The following is an 18,804-nucleotide window of genomic DNA, read 5'->3' on the forward strand; positions in this document are numbered from 1 at the left end:
GACCGATTTGGAACTTGCGAGACGAAGAATCACCCACACACCCGGTACTCCATACGATACTCCGAATGGGAGCTGGCAGACACTTAGTTACTTTACGACAGTTCTGGGAAGACGATGTCGGCAGCGTATTCCATGACACGGAATGGAAGCGTGCTCTGGAATAACGAAGAAAGTGGCCAGAAACCCGCGATTCAAGAACATACAATTCAATATACTCCACCGAGCCTACCTCACACCGTACAAACTACACCAGTAATACCCAGATACACAATTCAGCTGTCCGCGCTGCCACCTATCGGAGGCAAACTTTAGGCACATGTTCTGGGACTGCCCCTCCCTACTCCGGTATTGGACAAAGATACACAACACACTCACTGCGTTGGTCAATCTGCCGCACATTGATTCCTGGGAAGTCTGCGCATCAGGGACATACAAAAGGAAGAAATCGGAGAAATTACAATGGCGGTTCGTATCACTCGCTCTGCTATTGGCGAAGCGAGCTATTGCTGTGCACTGGAGGGCACCCTCGGGCCCCCCATAGGCAGCCTGGATAGGGGCGGTAAATAAGTGGGGGGCGGCAGAGGAAGCTATCCTACGGGAAGAAGTGGTGAAGGGAACACGTAGACACCCCATCTCCCTGGAATGGGCACAGCTGCTCACACAATTTAAACAAGAGACGACCCAAGGACCATCCTCGCCTCACACCCAGGCCTCCCCTCGGCACCTCAACCCCCCTATCAAATACCTGACGCTTGACTCCCCTGCACACGAGATAGGTCGGACTGTGGGATGATCCCTCTAGAGGACACGGCTCGTCATCTCCAAAGAAATGCTCCCCCCCCCCCCCCCCCCCCCCCCGGGCGACCCACGCGCGCCCCCCTCCCCTTCTTCCCTCTGAGCCCATGACCCCCGTCACCCTCTACTTACCCTGACCACTGACCTCAGCGAGCCAGCCTCACGCACATTCGCCGCACACAAATCTAGGAAAAGTTCCTCCCGCAGTTCTACGTTTAGTTCTGGTCGGTGGTTTGCGCACCGACTCACGTTTTCCAGGTTTGCATCTACTGTTCAGAGAAAAATTCCTATAGACTCGCATAGGGGCAACATTCACACATACCCCCCCGCCAGCATGCAGTTCCCAGGGTAAGACGTAAAAGGTTCCTACTAGATCCCGATCAGACTCCGAACTCTCACACCTGAGGACATTAGAATACAAATAAGCTGAACGGAGGGGCACCTACTTGTTGCAAATGTCTTCTAATAGTGAATCTCCATGTAACCCTTTATTGTGTGACATAATCGTTGAATATTTGATGTACCACCCCCTCCGGGGACTCTGAAATGTAAAAACCTGAATATAAAGATTCAAACAAAAAAAAGAAGATGCATTGACTGGCAAGTATACAGAGTCAGGCTGGCCCAAGTCTGAATCAAATTTGGGGATCGGGGAGGAAAGACCGGCAGTCCCAAAAACATCTTGGGGAGTTGGGGCAGTCGTTGTCTCAAATTAGCACGAGTCACACTTGTATAACGCAACCGCTGGGGGTGAGGCCGCAGACTTCTATGCTCCAGCGGAGTGTCCGGATAAGAGGGGACCTCCAGCCTAGCTGAGTTGTCTTCCCAGTCCATACGAGGTCAGTCCTCCGCCCACTCACAGGCTGTCTCCAGGGTATTTCCCCCAAATAGTAGCTTGAGGCGTGCTTGGAACAGCAGCATATATTGCACTCCCAAGGGTAGGAGTTTCAGTTTCACCCCTTGAAATGAGCAACGCTGTTGATGAACACAAATAAAGTTGTCTGGAAATACCATGACGCTGCTGGAATCTCAGAGCAAGGAATTGCGGGAGCAGAAAACCCACAGGATAGCGTCGCGATCTGCGTAGTTCAACAGACGAGCAATGATGGGGCGTGGTGGGGCCCCCGATGGGGATTTGGCCGTCAAGGACCTGTGGGCCTGTACCACAATGTAGCACTGGGACACTTCCTCCGGGGGTATCCAGGACTGGAACCAAGTAGTGATAAAGGCGGTCCTGTTCGGGCACTCTGCTCCTTTTAGGTCACCCTTGATGAAAATAATGTTTCTTCTAGAGCGCGTCTGCAGCAGGGCCACCGTGTGGCGCAAAGTCTACACCTCTGATTGGCAGGACTGAAGGGAGCCCTCTGTGACAGATAGCCGGGTCTTGTGGTCCTGTCGTATCGGGTAGAGATCCACCCGTAGCGGCTCAATATTTCTCTCCCCGGAGGTCCATAATTGCCTGTAAGCAAGAGTCATATGGCATCGGTGGAGCCCCTCCACACGCCAGTGGACAAAGGTTGGGACACTGCGAAAGATGTGAGTTTTGTATACTTTTCTATTCGGCCCTGCGCGAGGGGCTGGGGTGGTTTGGGTTTGTCCTTTTCCCATAATGAGGAGCACCACTGGTGGGTCAGCTCCCACATGTCGAAGAAGCAATCTAAGTCGGGGGCTTCCCCACAAGAAAGAATAAGATATCAGTGGAGCCAGGTACCCCTCCCTTCCTCCCATACCGCAGTTAAAAAATGGCCATCGGGTATTCTAAAGCACCTCTGGCCTAGTGGGTGAAATAGTGCAGGAGCGCGGGCGAGATTGCTAGTCCTCTGCATCCTACGCCCTCCCCTTTAAAGAGCAAGGTCCATTATGGCTCCAGTAGCGAGGAGCTGAGCACGGGAGAGACCTGCATTGGCTCCTGTGGATCGACGATCGATATCTGGGCAGGAGGGTCAGTGGGGGGTCCCCACAATTGAGAGAGAGAGAAGGCATTCTAGGCAGCGCCTGAAGCCCCAATTTGTGTTGGGCCTTGCTGTCCGATCCAACTACTGTATCTCGAATGAGGCCTCACCCTCCCACAGTTTCCCCCCTTGTCTCCATAGCCGCCCGATGTGGCCGCTGATGTCCAGGAAAGCTCTGCGTGGACCGGTAGGGAAGGAAGAGTGACTGGGGAAAGAGTGCATGTGCAGCGACCCCTCCTCCCCGACCTTGGTGCCTTGTGCACCATAGCAAGGGTAATAAGGGTCCTCCGCTGCTGCGGTCTGACCTGACGGCTGAGCACTGATGACGGCTCGCGGCAGTCTTCGGATGACTCCGGGCCAAACAGCGGCGCCCAGGTAGCAGCCCGATCCAGAAGCTGCCTCTGGTGAAGGGCTTTGGAGGAGCGGTGTAGGTGAGCACTCGTGTACGGTCTTCAGGGGAGCAGCGGCTCGACCCTGGTACTGGCTCACAGTCCCTGGCAGGAACCACCAGGCTGCGAGCACGAGCCAGATTAGTTGCCGCCACACATCTGCTGCCCCAGGGGCAGAAACGGACAGCATCCCTCAATGTGTACTCCTGGCCCGTGTACAGTTCAGCAGCATGTCTGCAAGATTCCCTCGGGATATAAAACTGATTCGGTGTGGGTGGCCAAAGCTGGTGTAAGGAGCGACCTCCATGTTTCGCAGCTAGTCTGTGCCCCCTCGCCTTCTGGTTCTAAGAACGCTAAAAGTGTCAGGTCGTCCAACTGATAAAATAAATATAACACCCAATGCGATGTAAGTCTGGGACAGGTGTCTATTTATCACCATCTTGAAGTCAAATAAGAACAAGTCCAAACATATAGTCAAAATAGTGTAGTCTAAATTGAAGTCCTCTTATGTCAGAAACTCCAGTTTCTGAAAAGATTTAGTAAATAATGACCACCATTTGACTACATTATTGAGAGGTCTTTCACCCAGATTATTTCCTAAGATTTTGCCAGACGACTTCCTCACCTACTGCCTGAACACTTCGAAGATGCAACATCTCCACAGATTTCATCAGGTTGAGCTATATTGAGGACCGATTTGCTTGTTCTGGCGAGTTGACAAAGAACAGGTGTTCTGTTTGGACAGAAAGTGAACGAGCAATAAAGATGCCTTTAAATCTTGTTTTTTATCTTGTCAAATTTGCTAGGTGTTCAGAGACAGAGGTCAGTAGTCGGTTTACAAATACGTTTCCTTCTCTGACTTCAGAGTTCCAGGATTTTGTAAAGTGAACTGTTAGACCTGCTGTACTAAGTGTGGAATGAGCAGCTGTTTTTCATCACACACATTTAAATAGCTAATACGTGAACTGTACAAACATTTCAAAATATATCACAGTAGTTGTGAAAGCCCATTTTTTTCTGTACTTCTGTGTGATTAAAAAAATACTTCAATAGGTTGAAAAACAAAGCAGAACGCTACTGGGTGATGTGCTAATATTAAATGTTTTCTGACACCTAGTTTTAAAAGATTATCGTTAATACACTATGTAGTTTTATCAGTCAAGCTGAAAGGTAGTTGTAGGAAGCTGGGAGAAGTTGATCAACAGCTGGGCAGGTAAGTTGCGATTTCGACACAAAGTTGGTGGCTGAGGATGCATGGGTGCCTTTAGGTGTCAGATTTTGTTTATTGGAGCTGGTAGCTGTCAGAGTGACCCTTTTGATGAAGCTGCAGGCGTCTTCGTGGAGTCCAGGAGAGATCAGCCACTGATGGAGTCAAGGTTAGGATCACTGGGTATAGAGTGGGCAGGAGTTGCGGTTCCAGCTGGACCCGAATTCCATTTGTTGTTTTCTTATGGACAGGGTAGCTGTGCTCGGGATATCTAGTCTTTTGTGAAGAGCAGGCAGTCTTCCTTGGGTTTCTGAAAGTCACTGGCTGCTGGACAGGGATTGTCTTCTTTGCAGGTTCTTTAAGCAGGAGACTGGGCAGTAGGGCTGGGGCCAAATCAGTAGTAGTCTTCAGGCTTGGCTGCACGGCATCGTCTTCATCAATCTTTTTCTTAGGTCGCTAGAATCTGAGGATCAAGGTTCAGGGTTACTAGCATGGGGGGGGAGTAGCCAATGGGCTACTTACCTTTAGGGTGACTACACCCTTTGTATGTACCCTCAATTTGTGGAGGGGGCATCCTCTAACATGATTGGCTAGAATTCTTCCATTCAAGAAGGATGATTTTCTAGGGGGTAGCCACCTCGGTCATAGGACTGTGAGGCCTGCTAGAGGGATGACTTACCTATGCAACAGGCAGTGGTTGTGGTCCTGATACACTGGGATGTGTGCCGTGTCGACTTTTGTGTTTTGATAAAACCCTACTCCCTTCTGTCCTTTTGCCAAGCAGTCATGGCAAAAGGACATCCCATCTTCTCTTGAGTTTTTCAGGGAGTCCTATGATCCCATTTCAACAAGGGCATTGGTTTGTGGATGATAAGGTGCAGGGAACTTTTAGGTCACTTTAGTACGAAAGAGGGCATGAGAAGGTTTAGAGACCAGCAGGGGACAACTCCCCTTTACCAAAACCAAATCCACAAAAAAGCCCCTGGGTCTAGAAGATATGGAGGAGTGCTTAAGGGTGTCCCTTTAAAGGATGATTTCCCTTAGCTGCTTAAGATGGCATTCTTCGTCGTAGGGTAACCTCCTTCAATTATGAATGTGGTCATAATGAGGGGTACAACCCCTCTGAGAAGGAGGAGCTCAGCTATGTTTTCAGTGGTAGAAAGAGGTATCCTAAAACTTGTAGATGAGCAGGGTGTGGTAAGGAATGAAAGGAAAGGTAGTGTATGTGAAGTAAAACAAACTCCAAGGTACGCGGTTAACTTTATTGTACGTCCTTGGGCCAGGATTAAAAACCATCTATGACAGGAGGGTATTCAACCTGTCATAGAACCATGAGGGTCGACATGGTTCAGCCTCTCAGGTCAGGGATCCACTGGTGGGTGTAGCCCAAATGTTAGATGCGTTTAATGTGCATTGAGCTTTTGGAAGGTGATCCTTTCCGAAGCGCAATCCATGCCACACGTATCTTTACCAAAAGTACCCAGATACCACCTCAAGTTTGCGTTGTGTTCAAGATCATGCTTAGTTCCTAATATTGGGGAAAACGCCCACCAGTGGATCCCGAATGGCGTTCCACTCAACCACTAATTCTGTATACCATCACATTTATTGATGATTTAGTATGTTTCCTACATGAGCTATACTACGTATTTTATCAAATTTTTCATGTCGGTCCTGAAGAAAGCCAATACACCTCTACGGAGGCTATAAGGCTAACGCATGTCAACCCTTATGTTTCTACAACAAGTTGAATACTTTCCTGTCATAGCTGGTTTTTAATCCTGGCCCAAAAAGGGTGTTGTAGTCCGCATTATCACCAGGTTCACAATATGAGGAGGTTACCCTATGATATAGCATGCTACCTTTGGGTGAGTGAGAAAACCGTCCTTTAAACGGACGCCCCTTAAGCACTCCTCCATATTTCTAGACCCAGTGGCCTTTTTTGTGGTTTTTAACTTATAGTTCGCCCCACACTCATTCCACGTGTGTCGGGTATGCAGACCTGAAGTTGGACCAATGAGGGCCTTGAGTTCTGCAGGGGCTATAGTAGTCTTAAGTGGTGTTGCCTCAGGATACCTCGTAGCATAATTCACTACTACCAGTATGAATTTGTTTCCGGATGCTGTGGGAGATTCTAGTGGCCCCACTATGTCCACACCTACCCTTTCAAAGGGAACCCCAACCACTGGAAGTTGAATTAAGGGGACCTTTGAGTGTCCACCTGTCTTTCCACTGACTTGACAAGTGACACAGGAGCTGCAAAACTGCTTTACTTTCTGGGACATGTTTGGCCAGTAGAAATGGCTGACAAGCCTATTCCAAATTTTGGTCTGGCCAAGATGCCCAGCTATGGGGATGTCATTGGCCAATGTAAGGAGGAATTGTCTAAAAGCCTGAGGTCTGTGGCCTCAGTGTAAAGGAGTCCCACCTCCTAATAGGTCCAGTGGAAGCCACTGACCTCTCCCTTTTCCTATGCAGCAGCTTGCTGTTGCAGACTTTCAAGACTTGGACAGGTCCTCTGTCCAAGGCACAATTGTTCCTTAGGAGTCCCCCTGGGCCCAGGAGCTCAATCTGGTAAGGGTCAAGTACCATAGGCTCAGTTCTCTCTTGTGTTTACAAGCCCTATCCCTGAGGAAAGGGGGTCCTGAGCTTGTTGCTGTACAGAAGCTTGTTTCCCAGTCTTTGTACCTTTCCTCTTAGAAGGTTGGGACATTATTCCTAGACTCCAACTCCTCTTGTTCACCCTATGCTCCATTTTGTGTGTGTGTTTGTGTGTATATATATATATATATATATATATATATATATATATATATATATATATATATATATATATATATATATAGATATATAGATATAGATATATAGATATATAGATATATAGATATATAGATATATAGATATATAGATATATAGATATATATATATATATATATATATAGATATAATATGTCTCTCTCTCTCATTTTCATATCTGAATACACTGCTTCATTGGTAGATCATTGAAATGCGCTTGGTTTGTGCAGTTAATCTGGGTTTAATTTATACCTCAAAATTTGCCCAAATAGACAGGTCAATCGCTCAGTCTCCGGCAATACTGCCACAGGCTCTGAAGTAACAATGGCCACATCATCCGCAATAGGCAAACATTCAATGCTCTTCCTGTGTGACTTAATAGCCTCACGCTGCTCCAACATAATCAAAAAAGGCTTAATATACAAGGCGAACAGCAAAGGATAGCATGGGCATCCCTGTCTCGTTTCCCTGGAGATGGCAACTAACTCAAGTTCTAAACCCATTGTGCATATTTGCACTGTCGGTGTGTTATACATAGCTCTTATCAAATTGATAAATCCTGGCCCATTCATAAATACTCCCAAGAGACACGGTCAAATGTCTTTTCGGCATCAACCTTACCAGCCCAAATGAGCTCGCTGCACATTGGTCAAATCGAATAAAGTCACTACCCTGCTGACCTGATTGACCGTGCCTCTTCCAGGAATAAAACCACGCTGACAGGTTGAAACCAAAGGGGTGATCACCCAGGCTAGATATATAGCCAGGATCTTTGCATAGATTTTACGATCACACTTCAATAGGGAGATTGGCCTCTATGACCCCGGTAACGTAGATAGTTTCTTTTTTTTTTAAAGATAATAATATTAGCAGAATCCCAAGATAATGGTGTGCACCCCTTCTGTGCCTCCTGACAAACATACAGCATATCTATTTTCAATTCTTGAAAAAAAAACTTTATAAAATTTTGTACAGTATTTTATCAGGTCCGAATGTCTTGCCTGTTGCTAATGAATTGATGGTTCTTCTAGTTCTTCTGCTGTAATAGATCTATCTCATTGTTCAGCATCCTCGCGCCAAAGAGTATTTGAAAAACAGTCTTGTGACATTACATCGGGCCCAGGACTCTCAACTTCACCCTTCCATGAATATATATGCTGGTAAAAAGTCTGGGACACTTAAATCTCTCAGGGTGTCTCAACTACTTTCCCTATCGGATCTTCAATAGCCGCTATCCCTCGTTAAACCTCCTTGTACCTGACCCATCTTGCTAAGCATGTCATGTGGCTTCCCCAAATTCATAACTTTCCCTTTTGTATGTATGATACTTGCAGGCAATCTCTTCAGACCATTGTGAATTAATTCTGATCTTACAGCGGGCCACCTTGTAGGATGCTCGAGGGCCAGATAAAAAGGGGGTATGAACAGGGCAAAAACGTGAGTGTTTTACATCAAAAAGGGTCCTTTTATTTCCAGGAGATTCAGGTGAACTGAGACTTATCAAGGTTATATAATGGACAGGTCTTCAAAAGAACAAAAGCATCTGGACTTGAGGGTTAAGTCCTGGTATTGGCCGCTCCTCCCTCCGGGGCGTCCTTGGGCTTGACTTCCAGCTGGGGCTTGTTTCTTCCTGTGTGCTCCAAAGAAGGGAAAGAGGGAGAACAAAGAAAATGTCGGGATTAGCTACTGCCTGTCCTTCTTGGGGTTTTGTTGTGCTACCACCACCAAGCGTTGTGCAAGTACAGGGAAGGGATCGTTTAGGGAGTGAAGGAGGTGTGTAGGACAATGCCAGCAGGAACCCTCAGTGAACCAGTTCCCGGTGCCACCCCACCAAAACGACCCCCTTAATGCCACTTGCCTTGGGCCACGACCCGTAAGCAGGGCTGTGGCTTTGGGACCGGGGGCGTCCTCTCCCTCCTTTGGGCCACTAGGTTTGTCAGCATTGTACGCTATTTCCGGTGTCCTCGGGTCTTCGCGAGATCCTCCGTTCCACTCCTCGCTTGTCTCGTCGCTTCCTCTTCTTTCCCACTGCTACTCTGTCTCGGCTTCTTGTCCTTCTTCTTTTCCGAGCTGCGAGAGAGAGTCTCTTCAAACTCTCCTCTCTTATTGTCCGCCGACGTCCTCATGTCACGTTTCCCCAGTGCAACAACTAGACTGCTGCCTGCTTCCTATTCTCCCTGGGCGTCCTTGTCCGTTCCGACCCACTTCCGCTGATCCGAGTCCTCGTCCTTCTCACACACCCCTATTTAAATCTTGTTGCCAAATTATCATACAGACATTGTACTAGGTTGCATTGTGCCCTTCTCAGATCATCATATAGGTTATGTATAAATAGAGTATGCTGTATCTGCTTATGAATACTGAAACTCAGAATTTCTCCACTGAGCCCTGCCTTTAAGGCATCCCTTACTACTGCATGGGCAGTAGAGTTCCAATTGACTTCTAAAAAATTAGACGGCCCACTGTTTGATATGACTAACAAACAAGACATCTGCCAGTAATTTCCTATCAAATGAGAAGGCTCGTCAGGGTCGGAAATGGCCCTTAGCCGGTATATCAAGAAGTAACGGATTATGGTCAGACGCAAGTCTAGGATAAATCTGAATTTCAGCCTTTGCAGCAGCTGTCATGTATACAAAACAAAATAGAACCTGTGCAGTTGTGAGAAGTATGTAAAGCCAGGGTCAGGATACCTTCTTGCATGCCACATTTCAATCAGACCGTGATCTAAAAGAAGCTGCTACAATGCCCTAAACATCTTCGATTTCCTCCCTTTATACTGGCTATTACCTGCTTGTAACTCAGGGCCATTTAAATTTTTATATATGTATGTATGTATGTATGTATGTATGTATATATGTATGTATGTATGTATATATGTATGTATATATATGTTTGAGTTTGCCAAAATAGCTATACCTCCGGTTGTGGTAGCCTGTTGCGTGCAAGCTAGCACAGTATACCCTAGTTTCGCCATCACCCTACGCAGATGGCAGGCACTCCCCAATCAGGATTAGGGATTGTGCTCACTCCTCCACGTGAGTTGAGCACACCAAGGGTGTAGTCACCCTAAGGTCAGTATCCCTACTGACCTAGAGACCCCTGAAGCGCCCTCTAACTACAGTATTTAGGGGGCAGCCCTGAACCAAGAATGGAGATTTTCGCAACCTAAGAAGAAAAAGGACAAGAGGAGGCTACAGAGAACAACTGACTTGGCCCCAGCCCTACCGGCCCATCTGCAGTTTCCAGAGATCCTGCGCCAAAAATCTTCTTGTCCTGCAGTCAGCGACCTCCAGAACCCCTGGAGGACTGACTGCCTTCAACAAAGACCAGATCTTCTGTGAACAGCAACTCTGTTCAGAAGAAACACCAAAGAAAGACTCCAAGCCTGCTTAGGAAAAAGAAACCCTAAGCCGGGAACCACCACTGCACCTGTCACTTACGGCCTGAGTTCGAGTGGCCCACCGTTCCCAGCGAGGTCCCCCAGCGCTCCAGAGTCCACCGTGAGTTGACCCCTCCAGGACTCCCCAACGTCACCTGCAGCCTCTGCCCGGTAAGGTGAAATCTGACCTCAAGACACCCCTGCATCCAGCCGCCCTGTGCCCTGAAAAAAAGAACCCGAGGTGCACCTATGTCCCTGAGCCCTTCAACTAACCTGCCCAGCTGTTGGTTCCTCCCGGACGTCTTCCTGGACTGAGCATGCAGCGAAAAAACAAAATTCCCAGTTGAAAACAGGGCACCCGCTACCAAAACAGCACCCTGCACCCGGGTGCCGCTGCGGGTACACTTTGTGTGCTAAACCAGATCCCCCTTTGCCCTGATCCTAACACCAGGAGCTTGGTTCCCACAACTTTGTGGCCTGCTCACCAGCAGTCCCCAACCGGAGGCCCCCTATCCCCCATTGGTTAACATTGGGACTAGGCACTCAACACCCGGCCGCCCTGATGCCTCTGAGGGTATAACAAAAGTGTGTCCTTGACCCTGGGGGATCTCTGAGTCTAATACCAGAACACTAACTCCCTCAACAAAGTACTTCTCTTTAAACCGATAACACCATTTTCTTCTACAGGATAACATTGACTGTTTTTCTATGAAAAGTTTGTAGCTTGAAAACCTAAAGAAATTCTTTAAAATGGTACTATTTAACCAAAACTACTTTACTTAACTGTCCCAGAGTTGTATCCAGGTATACTAATCTGTGTAAGAAATGTACTCTCAAAAATAATTCACCTGTAATCTTACTGAAAATGCTATACAAAGTATATGTACTGTATTTACAAAGCATTGCATTTCTCAGAAACAATAATGTAAGTCAAAACAAAGTGCTTTTACAGTTGCAATCCAAACTGTGTTATAAACTATATTTACTGCAAAGTACTTATCACTTACCTAGGCCAGGCTTGCTTGGTTCTAGGAAATAGAATAACTAAAAGAATATTTTTATACAAAAACAATTGGTCCGACCTTCAGTCTTTGGGTGTGTGAATTCTTTTGGTGACTGAGTGTGTAGAGCAAATGCTTAAAACTGTCCTCTGATTCTGCCTTACTACTCGACCAAACTACCACAAAAAGAGAGTGAGGTGCTATCTAACTTTACCTCTGCTACCTTTGGGGTTCCACTGGCCTCTGTGCACACTATACCTCACTTTGCTATAGTATATACAGAGCCAGCTTCCTACACCTATTTGTTACCTACATTGATTGCAAATACTCCTTAGCCTGCACCTTGGAAACAAAATACTGTTACTCCCTTACAGATAACCTTCTATGTAGCAGGGTTAAGAAGGAAAACCTGGGCCCCTTTACCCTGAAAAAGTGGCATTAACTGCCAAAGTTGCCAACAATTCTCAACTGTTGCATGACAGAAATCGGGTCTAACAAAAAACTAATTCCCTCTAACAACCTTTTTCTATCTGGTCGTGCAAGATCGTAAACAGCCTGCCAGGCCAGAAAATGATGTAAGCAAATTAGAATTGCGCTAGGTTTGGCTGTTATCTGTCCTGCACACTGGTGCTGTTTAAAAGGGAACTGGTGAGCTCTCTGAACTTCCAAGTCCAGTGCGTGAGCTCGGGAAACGCTTCAGTGGACAGTTCAACATAAAATTTCTAAACATTTGATCCTTTCAGACCTTCCACTATGCCAAGAACTCAAAGATTATTTCTTCTGAGGCGGTTCTCTAGGTCCACCAACGTCCACTGAGTATCGTCACTTCCGATTGCTCAATGAATCTGTAAAGGATTTTTGAAATGCAAGCTTATCTTCCAGCATTGAAATTCGAGTCTCTGCTTCAAAGATCCTCTCTGCGAATTCTGAGCATGGCTTGGCGAATGGAGTACTGCAGTTAGTGACACGCCCCTTGAGTTCTTTGGCTCTCCATTTTTGTCTCCTCTCTGTGCCATGATGGTCTGCTAAGTTGTATGCAGAGGTGCAGCTGCCCGTTCACCCCTAGGCCGGACAAAAATGAGTAGTCCCATGCGAGTGCCCCCGCAGTATCTTAAGTCTGCCCGCACGGGAGCTCTTTGTTCTATACTATGCTTGATCTAATATCCATGTTCCCTTTAGCCTCCTCTTCAAAGTGAAAACTGCTTGACTCACTCAATCGCTCCAAGATGTCCCCCCCCCCCCCTCCCCAAACCATGCCTTATAGCGCCTGGGGTCTCGTCCTCCGATACATTGTTTTTCCCTCTCAGACCCATCAAATTAATCTCCAGAATCCGTGTCCTTCAAAGCCTCAGGATTATCCAACCTATGGCTCTGATCACTCCCGTCCTGGCCCTGAACTGACTTGTAGCCCCCAATCCTTTACTTCTTAGCTTTTTGTTCGGATTTATGAGCCACAAAAATCTGTTAGCTGGGCTGGTCCTGAGTGTCCTGAGTGTCCCCTAGCACGTTCTATATCCAAAAGGGCAGGGGTGTTTCCTGGACTTACCCGTTGGAGTTTATGCCCCCCCCCCCCCCCGTTTGCCAGCGCCACTCCAGATCCAGAAATCTCTCCCTCCTTGCACGTATTCCCACCGTTATCAGAGCCCTCATCAGTGCACTGATCAATAGTCTGATCGAACACACACGGCTCCGCTTGATGAGATCGCGGATTGACTATTGTTACAGGACCGTCCTTTACAGCACTGCCAGTAGCTTACCGTTTCTGCAGCAAAGTTTGACCCTTCTGTTTATTTTTACCTGAATAGAATAGCGGTGGAACCGTTTTCCTCCCATCGTCAACAAGGCTCAGTCTCTCCAAAGATCCTTCCAGGTTGACAAAGCTGCCGCCTTGCCTGTGCTGCAGTCCATCTGTGCTTTTCGCAGACCCAGAAGCATCGGGCTGTGAACTTTCGCCCCTCTCACCATCTTTGGTGGCATCGGAGTTCCTGCAAGAGGTGCTCCACGTCCACACGCCGAGAGAGCCAGCCAAGAACAACAGGGAAGATACTGGGTAAGGCTTAGCTGTAGTAGCGTCAGAAAAGAAAGACATGGACAGTGAAAATCATTCTCGCAGCGACTCTGATAGTACAGCCAAACATATGATTCTGTTGTAGATCACAGCGGGGGTGGGGGGGGGGGGGGGGAGTTGAATTGGGAGGGTGAGAACGCGTACACAGCCAAAGGAACGGCTGCTGCCATCTTGCCTCCCGGTAAGAGACATTTACAACGCAAATAGCTTTTAACTCTTTCCTTTATTTTTTTTAAACAGCCAAACAGACAGATCTGGTGCTTGGCTTAGGGTGACCAGGCGTCCCGGATTTGCCCAGACAGTCCCGATTTTTTGCCAGCTGTCTTGACAGATTTTATGAAATTAAGCTCATGTCTCGGTTTTTAGAGAGGGTCGGGTGAAAACGGTGCGAGGCGTTTTATGTTTTGCAAAGCAGGGATATTAAGCAACTGTTATAAAAAAAAAAAAGCACTTTGATGAACAGGCATGCTACTGGCTTTTTAAATGGCATTTTATGTATATTCTTACTGTCTCTTTAGTAATTCTCTGCTAAGGAGCACTGTCATTCTGTGTGCTGGGTTGAAGGAAAATTGTAGTCCTTCTAATTTTGGGAAATGTCCCGGTTTTTTACTTTAAATTTCTGGTCACCCTAGCTTAGCTCCTATATTTTTGTTCTTTTTCGTCACCAAAAACACAAAGCTATCCGCACATTTCCATGTCACACCACACAATTAGATGCCAAACCACATATCACTCAACACAATTGCACAGCACACCACATACATCCAATCCACACCACACAATTCCACATCGTGCCACAAATCTCAACAGCACAACACATAATTAAATTCCACTACATACCACTCCGCAACAAAAAAATACTGTTCCACATAATTCCACTCATAACACACAGTCCCACCCCACATAATTTCACTACACTGAATACCACAGAATTACTATCCTTATATTTCCAAAGCAAACCATACCGCATATTTCCACTACACAAATCCAATTCACACCACACAATTACACAATTTACTAATCCAGTCCAATCCACATAATTCCACTGCATACCACATACATACACTTGGTAACACATAGGTAAAAGGCTGCCATTTTCAATGCCAATAGCTCTAACTCAAATAAATGTGAAACCGTTGGCATTTCCAATGCTTGTTCTTTTAGGCTCTACCTTTTCCTTCCTGATTCAGCCCTTTGTCGGATTGCATGTTATACAGATGGCTCTATCATGTTGTGTACTCCACCCCAACCACCCCACCCCCCCCCCCACCCTTGTGCCCCTTACTCTCGTCAGTGTTACTGGCGCCTACCGACAATACCTCAGTTGTTTTTCTGTTGTTGTTTTCACATACCCACTCGCTCTCCTCCCTCATTCGGTTGTTGCCTTTCCCCAGCCTCCCTCTTTCCGTTGTAGCCTGCATACATCCTTTTGTTGTAGCTCGTTTCATCTGTCACAACCAACACAATGCAAGTAGTTACGTCTGAGGAGGTTTATGCTGCTGCATATCATACAGGCTTTTCACGGTAAGCAACTTGTGCTTCTTATGGGCGTAGCCATCCTTCTGTTGGTGCCCATTGCAGCTCTCACAACTAACTGTCTAGTCAGCTGGAATACGTTGCAGCCATCCTCCATCTTTTGATGGGGAAGGGGGTGCAGCAGGAGTAACGGTGGGGCGAGGGGGATGACTGGCAGAGTATATTACAGCGCTCTCCTTGATGTGGACCTCAAAGCTTACTCTCCTTCTTTCTGCCCCTCTTCCAGCAACTGATCAGCATCAAAAGGTCCCCTGAGGGTGATTGTGCGATCTGGGCACTCTGGAGCGCCTGCTTGTAAATAAAATTAACATGTGCTTTGTGTTCTCTTCCCCCCACCTCTGTTTCTTCTTGCCCCTCACAAAAGAAAGAAGGAAAAAAGGCTCTATGATGCTGGCAGCAATGGCTGCTTTGTAGCGCTCTTTCATAGTGAGTGTTCTCCACTCCCTCCTGTTCGCCACCTCCACCTGTCCTCCTGTTCTCCATCCCCGCCTGATTGCCAATGCCAACAGATCACTCATAGGCGATATCTATTGGCTTTGCCAATGCTCGAATAGTCCCCAGCAAGTCTCTCAAGATCCAGGTTTTGTTAATTGACATTATGGAAAACTGTGAGGTAATGTGACAATAACATAATGAATTTAAACAATCAATGTATTTAGAAATACTGATGGCAGCTGTCCTTTTCCAGGTTTCATGCCTAGTGACACAGCAAAGCACCACCGTTCATGCATCTTGGATGTATTGTATGAGGCGCTGATGGAGGCAAATATCAGCCCTAGAGAAATTGACTGCGTGGCCTACACTAAAGGTGCGTAACACCGCATATTATGCACATTTGTAAAGCACACATTCAGTTTTTGGAGCATTTTGGTACTAAATAAAAGAGGTTTGTTACTCAACCGCAAAGTACACTGTACCTTTTACCCTTCAGGGTCTATAAAATGGTGGTACTCCTTTTATAGACTCTGAAGGGTAAAAGGTAAAATGTGGAGAAGTGTGGCTCAGGGGTTAGAGGCGGCAGACCCGGAAGCTGAGATCGGCCCTGGACCAGGGTTCAATTCCCCGCCTCGTCGGGTCTTGGGCTCAAAAATTCCACGGACTCGATAATTCTCGCTCCGGTGCCTTCTCAACTCATGGGTTCACACTCTGCGACTCTGGGCAATAGCTTGCTTAATCTCCACAACGGCCCCTCGCGGCGGGATGCCTGGCTTTCACCTTGTGGATACCCTGCCGGGGTTATCTCACAGGGGAATACCAGGACGGGTTCCCTAAGCAAGCGCCGGGAAACCCTTTGTGGGTAGCTGTGCGCTATATAAGCTCAAATACATTTACATTTACAGTGTATTTTTCTGGGATTCAAACAAGTGTACATGGGGTCAAACACAGATTTTTTGAGTGAATGGATTAGTCTACAGAACCATCAGACCCAGTAGCCCATAGAAGCTCTGGATGTGGCATCTTGGTGCTCTGATGTGCGATGTTCTTACAAAGTTAAGAACCATACTATCTAACCGTCTAAAGCTCAATACCGCAAAGACTGAGATTATGACTTGTGGACAATTGCAACAATACCAGCATACTGCCATACGGCCTATGGAACTTGAAGCCCCTCCTAGAACATCTAAAGAAGTTACAAACCAGTCTCAACTAAGGATTCAGACCTATCTTTCATACTGCATGCTGACAATGTCACAAAGGGTGCCTTTACACAACGATAACACTCCTCTTCCCATACCTTACACAACAACAAACTTTGAGCCATCCCCACACTCATAATCTCCAAGCTTGACTATGCCAACAGCTTATACCTGGGCGCTCTCACATTAATTATATGCAAACTATAACTCCTCCAAAAATGCTGCTGCAAGGCTTCTCCACTTTCACCCAAGAGAAGACATAACCCCAGCCCTGCATTTGCTCCACTGGCTACCTATAGCTAGAAGGGTAATATTCAAGGTACTCTGCATTGTCCACAGACCCCCTCCCCGCCCCCCCCCCCCCACTCCACCCCCCTCCCTTCAAGAAAGATGACCTCTATGCCTGTAAGTTAAATTCAAGCAATACAGACCAAAGAACACTACGCTTCAGGCTTGCATCATTTCTCTTATCATCTCATACCACCTTACCATAAGAAATCCGTAGGAGGCAATTCTTTCTCAGTACAAGCAGGCAAGCTATGGACCTTACTATGAGCCAGCATAAAAAACATTCAGGCACATATACATCTCTGAAGACAGTTGAAAATATGGCTATTTCCTAGACAACTGCACTATCCACATCCTGGCACCAGAGCACAGAAAACAGCAGCAAGGAAAGTCCTAGAAATAAATCTTCATCTAATGTAGGAGGGCCTTGTACAGATGGAATGGTCCAGTGTTCTACATCTAGGAGACTTGCGATCATAACCCACCTTCCCAGTGCATCATGGTACATTTCCGTCATTACAAAAGGGAAAGATTTATGCAAAAGTATGGCAACTCCCATGGAGCCTTTGGTAAAACCAGAATAAAAACTTTGACGGATCTCCACTTTCTCATGAATTGGAGTTATTGCCCAACACCTGTGCCTCTTGTTATAATAAGAAAGCATAAGCCCGTTTCTTAGCACAATGTCAGCTGTCATCTTCCTTGACTTTGTACGGTGCTATCGTCTGCATTTCAAGTTGACACCATATGATTGAGAATGATGTTTCTTGGACTTACCCTGTTGAGTCTTGCACTGAATTTTAATGTGTTGATGTTGCCTCCCCTCCAGCCCACCCTCCTCCTCCCCAAATTCACGCTTCCTTTAAGGCGTTTCAAAGAATATGGACTTTACCTGAAATAAACACTTTCAGCTCGGCAGGGTGCAATGTCATATACATGATTTATATTGCCCTAAGTTTCTAATTTACCCATATGATTTACTTTGTTGCCACATTATGATGATCTGGAAAGACTAAAAGACATTGTCTAGCTGTGTGTAATATTTTGTCTCTCCCAGCATAGTTCAGGGGTCTCATGACTCCGGGCACATACTAGGGGTGCTCTGAGGGAGACCTGGAGGCCAGTATGTGGTGGACCCTCTCCACAATGAAGCATACTGATAGAATTGCTACCAATCTGTGTTAAAGAAAGGTGCTTGAGCCTACATCCTTTCGGTCCCTCTGTATTAAAGGGTTGTACCTCCTCTTCTGTTGAAATCCATCTATCTTTTCTTCCAAGGCAGACCTGGTCTCTTTGATAGCCTAAAGAATTAAACCTAGTTTGGCCATCTCTTCAGGATCACCTCGGGACTCCAGCCGCTCCATCAACTTCTCAATCATGCTGGCTTGCTGGGGGACACTGGCCTATTTATCGATTTAAATTAAAAAAATATATAATTTTTCCCTTGCATCATGAATTTGTGACCCCCTATCCCAGTGTTCTCTGTCTTGTGGATGTCCCGCATCTGCCACCACCTTCCTCAGGGATCAACATGATCACATTCCATTCACCTCCCAGTCCTGAAACTGGTCATTTCACTTATTCCACTAGAAAGGAAAGAGGCCTGGGGGCACCACACTATCTCGTCCCAGGACAGCAGATGCCCAATCAAAGCGTCTGATTCATAGCTTTCAAAAGTGATTTAACAATGGCGTACTCAGTAGGGGCAAAACATTGAGGCGGGTGGGCAAGCCACCTATGGATCATGTTTCTC

At 46.7% G+C, this 18,804-nt stretch overlaps 1 protein-coding gene across 6 annotated transcripts in view; it reads left to right on the forward strand.

Annotated features, from left to right (window-relative positions):
• Positions 1-18,804, forward strand: part of OSGEP (O-sialoglycoprotein endopeptidase) — a 1,118,717-nt gene that overhangs the window by 132,366 nt on the left and 967,547 nt on the right. For 4 of the 6 annotated variants that reach the window (XM_086927086.1, XM_086927085.1, XM_086927087.1 and 1 more), the window contains exon 3: positions 15,815-15,934. The exons of the other annotated variants lie outside the window; for them this stretch is intronic. In XM_086927086.1, coding sequence (XP_086783212.1) covers positions 15,815-15,934 — 120 coding nt within the window. The remainder of the gene's footprint in view (positions 1-15,814; positions 15,935-18,804) is intronic. 6 annotated transcript variants of the gene reach the window in all.

The sequence above is a fragment of the Lissotriton vulgaris genome, chromosome 6 (genome assembly GCF_964263255.1).
Source record: "Lissotriton vulgaris chromosome 6, aLisVul1.2, whole genome shotgun sequence".
NCBI classification, from domain to species: Eukaryota; Metazoa; Chordata; class Amphibia; order Caudata; family Salamandridae; genus Lissotriton; species Lissotriton vulgaris.